Below are 7,628 nucleotides of genomic sequence, written 5' to 3'. Positions count from 1 at the left end.
TACGAAACAGCGATTGACACCCCTGCAGAGGTTATGATTCAAAAAGTGACAGCTATATGGAAGTTGGCATGAACAATAAATATACAGTAACTATGGTATCATGAGCTATTCGAGTCTCGAGGCTTGAAAACAGCGTCCAGCAGTCGGCGCTGTCGCTCGATCTCCTGTTTGGATCGACACAGTTCCTCCTCGTACTCCGCCATCGTTGTTTCAAACGCCACAAATATTTCTTCAACGGCAGCGTTTCGTCGCTGATTCGCCAAAGCTCGCAGCATTTGGACTTTGCACATTTTGTTTCCCCTCCACAACAATAACAACAACACTTTAGCGGGCTCTGTGCTTCGTGTCGCTAACTTCCGTGCCTGTTTTTTTTTTGTTCGCAGCATACACGTTTCGATACGAATATTGTGGTTTTTTTTGTTAATTTTTTTTATTCATAAATGTGTATTCAACGACGCTATAACAACAAATTATGACGTCGCTCGCTAGCACTAGCTTAGCTTTAGCTTGCTCACTTCCGCATTCTCGCTCAGCGAACCGAGCTGACGAGAGCGCTTTGCGGTGAATAAATCGTCCAAAACGGTGACGACGACAAAGTGTTCCCTTTTCGACGTGTATCGACCTTCGGTGCGGTTATGTACTTGTCCCAATTGAATTGTTGAGCGAAACGAATGACGTATCTTGACCGCGACGGGCACCGTCTCCATCTTGTTTGCGTTCTTCTTCGTTGGCGAAACGCGAACTGGCGAGGACGCCGCCTGGCGGGCGCCGTGGTCGCCCGAACTGCCAGCAAGACGCAAGCGCTATCAATCAAACGTGTCCATTGTTTCAGATTAGTGATCTTCCGACAAATTATGGATCGGAACTAAAAATATCGGCTACCTTGGTCCAAAGTTTTGTTTACGAACACTCGCTGTGAAACTATGAAAGGATGTAGTAAGATTTCAATGAAAATTCTGTATCATGACACGAGCATGTGATGAATCTCCTCATTTTATTAGCAAGGTTTATCAATGCAAATTTGTCAATCAATCACAAAGTCGCTTTTTTCCCAGTATTTTACAAGGATTTATATTGAATTGCAGAATTCCAAAAACAAATGCAATCGACGACATTGTCCCATTCTGAGCAACGTACAAATTGACAGAGTTGTTTGTTGAAGTGAAAAGCGGTCCTGGAATCGATAACAGGATTATAAAATCATTTTGGACTGATAAAAGGAGTGCGAGGCAAACCGGCAATCGACACATTGTGATAGCAATTCATCGTAGCTGTTCAAGTGCTTGATACAACGAAAGAAGAAATCCTCTCATTGTGTGACTGCGCCGATTTCTGAAGAAGAAAGCAACCCGATCAACTCCAACGAGTCTCACCCAAGACACCAAAGCCAGCAAAAACTGTGACTTAACAGAAACATCTTAATTGCACAAATTGTCTGCGTGAAGAACAAATCCCATCTCTGTTTTCAAGCCCGAGCGTGATGAGAAAGCGCTCGATGGAGACATCTCTCTCGTGTTCCGACACCTGCACGGAGAAGAGCACGCGAATGCACCTGGAAAGAGTCCCGAGAACACGAGCGGAGTCCACGTCAGCGAACTCACCGTGCGACGGCGGCTGCGTCTCACTCGGAAGCGGGCGTCGGGGGCGGCGGGCTCGGAAGCGGGCTCGGAATCGGCGTCGACGGCTGCCGTGAATGAAAAAAAAGATGTGAATGAAAACAAGTCCGACTGTGGAAGGAAGGACATTTGCTCCACGAAGGCCTCTTGAATCCATCTTCACTCGTACTTTGAGCTGCGGTTGGGACAAATCTTCTACTTCCTGACTACGAGAGTGCGGTGGGGAACTTCTTTGGAATCGTACAGTTCATAGCCGCATATTTACAATTCCACATTCATGAATTCGGATGTTGGGGAATATTTATTGAGGGGAAGCTATCTTCTGTTATTCGCCGTCTTTGCGCTCAGCCCAAAACCATATCGAATATTAAAATAGAGGTTTGGCGCCGCCCGGCGGCATCTCGGGGCCAGGGAACTTTGTGGAAGCGAGGGGAGGAGCTTCAATCGAACGAACCCCAGTGCGGCTTTGGCACGCTTCGCCGTCGAGGGCCGAGGAACACGAGTGAACTAAGTCGTACGTTTTCCACGAAATCTAAATTGACTTCAATTCGGTTTCAGGTTTTCTCTGCCTTAGGGAGCGAGTCCTTTTTTCCACAACGATGGCGACATCGACATTCACGTGCTGACTATTTGCGACTCCTCGTGCACACTTTTGGAGCAAAGGTCCACGTCAGACCTTCGCACGAGCGCTTTGCCGACTGCGGCTCAAAGGAAACAGAAGGCGTCGCACTTACAAGCTGGATCGTATTTGGCTGCGAAGAAAAAAGAGACACAAAGGTCACGATGGGCACAAATCTTCCCGACAGAGCGAACGTCGGCGTCCCTCACCTCGTCTGCTTTTGTAAAGCTTGACGAGGACCGCGACCGCCGCCGCCGCCAGAGCGAGGACCGCCAGCGGGACAGCGACGGCCAGCGCCATCTTCCTCTTTTCTTCCTCTTCGCAGAGTGAGAAGAAAGAAGAAAACGTGTGAGCGATCGTTCCGACGCGCGACGATCTGAGCGTCGGTCACCTCGGATGCGCGCGTTGCTCCGGACGCTTCTCCTCTCCAGCTTGGCGACGATGTCGTCCGCCACGCCGGACAGCTGGAACACGCATTCGTAGCGGCCCTCGGCTTCATCGGTCACCTCCGCTTTCAGGTCGGCCGTCGTCTGGAAGGTTCCGTCGTGGTTGCGGAGGGTCTCTCCCGTCTCCACGTCCTCGTGGAGCTCCTCGCCGTCCTTCCTCCAAAACAGGGCGGCCGCGCCGGGGTAGAAACCCGTCGCGTGGCAGGTGACCGGAGAGGACGGCGTCTTCTGGAGGAGAGACACCGTGGGAAGCTCTGCGGGCCGAGGGAGACGTGGACACCGGGTGAGAGAGGGGCAGAGACGGAGAGAGAGAGTGTGGGAGAGGAGGAAAAGATGGGGAGAACGTGTGAGAGGACAAAAGAGAACTTGTGAGAGGAACAAAGATGGCAGAATATGTAAGAGGAGAAAAAGGTCGGTGTAGGTGTGAAAAGGATAAAAGATTGAGAGAATGTGTGAGAGGATGAAAAATAGCTAGATGATGTGAGAGGAACAAATATGGGAAGAATGTGGAAGAGGAGGAAATATGGAAAGAAAACGAGTTGAAGGGAGCGTGTGAGGAGAAAGTATGGAGACAATCAGTGACAGATTGAAAAGAGAGAGATTGTGTGAGAGGGTGAAAAGATGGAGAGAACAAAAGATGGAGAAAACGTGAGAGAGAGGAAAGGAGCGAACGAGGAAAGAGTGCAGCTTGTAATGCCAGTAAAGGTCCTGTAGGGGGCGTGCTAACATGATGTGACTGCACCTGTTCTCATCAGGAAGTCCCTCCCATTGGTCAAATACTTCTTCAAGTAAGAAGGACAAATCTCAGTGAAGTAGTTCTTCAGGTTTAGCTTCAAATGTTCGTCACTGTCCCACTTGAGTTTGGTGACGAAAGCTTGTGGGTGAGCTGCGATCCATCTCATTGTCTTCACCTCCAACGAGATGAAGGCTTCTCCATCGTAACTGTAGTGTTGCCAACCATCGACCTCATCGGTCTCGTCGTCCCATTCGCAGCCGGACATCCACTGGAACATGTGAACACCTGAGAGAATGACGTTGAAGAGTGACGCCATGTCGAGAGAGAAGGAAACGTGTTTATGAGGAGGAAGAACGTGTACGAGCACATGAAATCTATTTGAATTGTGGAAAGCTGAACGTCAACAAACCTCCAGTTTGGTTGAAGCGCGCTTTGACAATTTCAATGTCGATTTTGTTGACCTGCTCATGACCAATACTTTTCTCTGTCTCTCTCTCCCAGTAGTGAGGTTCATCTGCTGTGATTTTGTTCATCCAGTCCTGTTTGGGTTTTGTTTTCCTGCTCTTGCTGTCGTAGCGCGAAATCGGAACGTCGTCAACATAACCGACCACCGAGAAGTCTGGGATGTTTGGAATTTGAGACGATGCTGTCGTGAAATACTTGAGCGTGTGAAGCACTGAAAGAAAAAACAAACAAAAAGGTTGATCTTCCTTTTTTGTTTGATGGCCCAAAATCTTGCACTCTTCCTATTTCAAATGATTTCGTCTTCCGTTGAAACATTTGAACGTCTTTTTTAGGGAAAATAAATGAAAATCAAAAGATACAAAACATTCCATTTTCTTTGTGGTCATTTCAATACTTGAATATTTATTTAAACGTATTCTTACACACAAATTTCTCAATGGATTCGACAACAGACGCTCATCATTCTTTTGATTTCATTTTCACGACTTCCGTATCATGTTACAATTATCATGCCCTTGCTAAATAAATGGATTTAATAGTCCTTAATAACAGATTCGTCAATAAATATAGACGATATATTTTGTAAACTTAAGTTGTAACTCTGGAAAAGGAACTTCTGACAATAAATATGTTAGAATGATGATCTACTAAAAGATACGCTAAACACTTTTTTTTTTTTTTTTACACAGATTTTGTTTGTCGTTATTTCAAGAAATGAGATTTTATTTGTATTTTTTTCCCCACATATATTGAAATGCCGCCTCCGTGAGGCGAATATTCCAATGGCAGCTTTGCCAAGTGAAACCAGTTGCAAGAACTTCGGACTGAGGGTCCAAGTGTTGCTTCCGGCAAAGTCAAGAGCGTCGACACCAATCATCGGAACACGATCGGGATCATCAAGTTGTGGACAAAGTGCACTTACCGGGCGTCACGCTGTGGATTTGCGCAGCCGCGACAAACAAGACAAACAAGTTCAGCGTCGCCATGTTTTGCTCCTTTTCGTCCACAAAGTGACGACGACTCCTCGTCGACGGCCGAACGGCAAATGACAGCAAACCGGAACACGCGCCTTCTCTACGGTGCCGATGACGTCACTTTCGCTTTCCTCATCATCGGGCGACAAGATTTGACTCGCGTGGCGTCGTTGTGTCGCTCAAATGAAGTCGAGGGTGCGAAATTGGAGACGAGAAGCAGCGCGAGTGTTTTGGGAAGCTTGTGCTGAAACAGCGACGCTTTCGCTTTCGTTCTTGGCGCGCGCGCGCGAGCCTTTCGGGGAAGTCACGTGACCGCGCCCGCCCACTTTCCGAAGAAACATACGACGACGTGCGTGGAGGAAAACTCCATTTGCGCTACGTTCATGCAAAAGTAATCACACTTCCCAAGGGTGTGGATTTTCCTCTCATTTTGTCAGTTCCAGGAAAATATTTGATGTTTGTTGGGATGATAAGAAAAATAGAGTGAGGTCACACATTCTGAGGGGCCGTAGGCGCAGAATGGCAGCCACGCTTCGTCAGACTGCTTCGCAAGTCGTGTCTTTGAGTGCCTAGAAAAGTGCTGTACGAGTGTCATGCGTTGGATTGAGTATGAGAATCAAGTTGTATTTTTATCTGTAAAAGAAAATGTCATATTACAACTCCGGCATAGAGTTATATTGTTGTAATTTGAGAATAAAAGTTGCATATTGTCAATGAAAAGAGAATGCACTCTATTGTTAGATAAAAAGCTGCACTTTTACAAGAATTAAGTTGTATTTTGGGGGGTTTTAGAGGCATCGGTTTATCTTGAGAATATTTTATTTTTGCTATTTCTTCGCTTGATAGGAGTTTTCTTTTAGATACCTGTGGATGTTTCAGCGTTTTGCAAAGTTTTATTTTTATGAGTAAGTCACAATCAAAAATAAGAACGAAGTTGTCTATTCCAGAAAAAGAACGGCAAACAATGCAGTCAAGCATAAGAAATCAATGTTTTTATTGTGGTTTCTTCCATTTAAAAACCAAACAAAAAAGAGACAGAAGCATGCACACATTCCTGGCAGCAGCCTAAAACTTAAAATCAGCTTGGGTGGGAACACGAGCGTCGTTGAGAACAGGCCCGGCTGGTTTGGTGTTTTTCTTCAAGCATCAGAAAAGGTTACGTGACATCTTCAGCAACCAAATTTGTTCTGTGTGAACGGCCGACGTTGAATTCCTCCTTCATTCATGCGGAACCCTTGGGGGGAACGGACAAATGATAATTATTAAGACAAAAGCCCGACATCAATCAATAGACCCGGGAGGGTTTTTTTTAAACACGTAAAATAAAGACTTTGATTTGACAAACATTTGATCCTCTTAAAACAAATAAAAGTCGTATTAAATCTGGAGCATTTTGAGCAATACAGCATGTACAACATTCGCAGAAGCAGCAGCGCAGCCAATGAGTCCGCAGCACTCAATGCATGTACACTATGTACAAGCAGAAAACAAACCGCAGTTTGGCACTAGGCACACTTCCAAAATCACGTGTTGACAAAAAATATATATACAAAAAGTTGTAAATTAGAGAAGTGCTTATAGTTGGGGTAAATCAGAGGAATTTCAACTCAAACATCATTTTGGGTGGAATTGAGCAATCATTTTGAGATTTTTTGGGGGGGGGCAAAATTATATATATTATAAAAGGGGGGAAGCGGGCATTTCCACCATCAGAGAAGAAGGAAAATGATGTAGTGGGACAAAAAAGAAAAAATGTAAATCTGGCATTGCTACTATTACGAAATATAGTATATTTTTATTTGATGTAACTGGTTTAATTAAAAAAAGCAAAAATAAATACTCCAATTTGGCAATAATTCTGGGGAAAAAAACAAACGCTGCCATTTCTGCTATGCGAGTTGTAGTCCAAAAAATATTTGGTATGATTGACCTCATTTAAACTAAATAAATAAATACATTTAAAAAGTGGGGAAGCTCCAATGTGGGATAAAGCGGATGTATTTTTGGCCATTTCCATGTGAAAAGTAGCCAAAATTATTTTGCTGTAATTCAGCTAACAAAAAGGGTGGAAAAAAGATCCAATGGGGTGGGGGGGGGGCATCTTTTTTACCATTTCCACCATGGAAGAAGTCATCAAAAATGATTACTTGGTATAATTGGAATGATAAAAAAAAATATGGACCAGGACAATTTTTTGTTTGTTTGTTTGTTGCCATTTCCACCGTGAAAGCCGTAGTCAAAAATAAAAAAGGGGGGTTGGGAAATTGCAGCATGAAAAGAAAACAAAAAAAAACAAAAAAAACATCTGGTTTGGTTGGAGGGAGGCGACCTGAGGGTCTCGACAATCGCTTGTTGTTCCTGAGTGCTAACGAGGAAAACTTGCTGGGCTGAGCTCGGACGCTATTTACAGCCATTTAGTCCGTCCTTCCTTTTCTCCGCTTTAGCATCCTCAAACGTTTTCCTGGCGAGCGGGAAGAACCCGCGACGTCTTTTGCGGGTTCCCCCGGTCTACGCCTCGTGGATGGCGATGCGCGGCGAGCGACGGAAGTCGACGGAGGCGGACGAGCTGCGGTAGAAGGAGCGAGTCTGGCGGTGGAGGCGCGCCCGCTTGCTGCCCACGCACAGGCTGCGCTTGCTGGACGAGATGATCTCCGTGATGAACTTCTTGCAGTCCACGCACACCTCCATGGACGCCCAGTCCCCCGTCAGCTCCTTGGGGAGGTCCGGGTCGCCCCGGGTCGGAGGTGACGCGTCGTCGTCGTCGTCGTCGTC

At 45.8% G+C, this 7,628-nt stretch overlaps 1 protein-coding gene across 1 annotated transcript; it reads right to left on the bottom strand.

Moving 5' to 3' along the window:
• Positions 1-975: 975 nt before the first annotated feature.
• On the bottom strand, positions 976-5,127 carry LOC133398871 (major histocompatibility complex class I-related gene protein-like). The gene is made up of 8 exons (XM_061670054.1): positions 4,805-5,127; positions 3,827-4,093; positions 3,424-3,702; positions 2,627-2,935; positions 2,445-2,552; positions 2,351-2,368; positions 1,602-1,684; positions 976-1,524 (listed from the first exon to the last, which is right to left on the bottom strand). The coding sequence occupies exons 1-8, from the start codon at positions 4,866-4,868 to the stop codon at positions 1,405-1,407; spliced, it is 1,248 nt and encodes a 415-aa protein (XP_061526038.1). The 5' UTR covers positions 4,869-5,127; the 3' UTR covers positions 976-1,404.
• Positions 5,128-7,628: the final 2,501 nt, after the last annotated feature.

This window comes from Phycodurus eques, unplaced genomic scaffold (assembly GCF_024500275.1).
Source record: "Phycodurus eques isolate BA_2022a unplaced genomic scaffold, UOR_Pequ_1.1 contig_391, whole genome shotgun sequence".
NCBI lineage: Eukaryota > Metazoa > Chordata > Actinopteri > Syngnathiformes > Syngnathidae > Phycodurus > Phycodurus eques.
This window is presented reverse-complemented; position numbering and strand designations above follow the sequence as displayed.

Excerpts from the sequence above, each read along its gene's own strand:
- LOC133398871 (XM_061670054.1), bottom strand. The coding sequence starts at position 4,868 with ATGGCGACGCTGAACTTGTTTGTCTTGTTTGTCGCGGCTGCGCAAATC. Across the intron at positions 4,094-4,804 it reads AATCCACAGCGTGACGCCCG|TGCTTCACACGCTCAAGTAT; the intron begins GTAAGTGCACTT and ends TTTTTCTTTCAG. Across the intron at positions 1,525-1,601 it reads GACGCAGCCGCCGTCGCACG|GTGTCGGAACACGAGAGAGA; the intron begins GTGAGTTCGCTG and ends TTCTCCGTGCAG.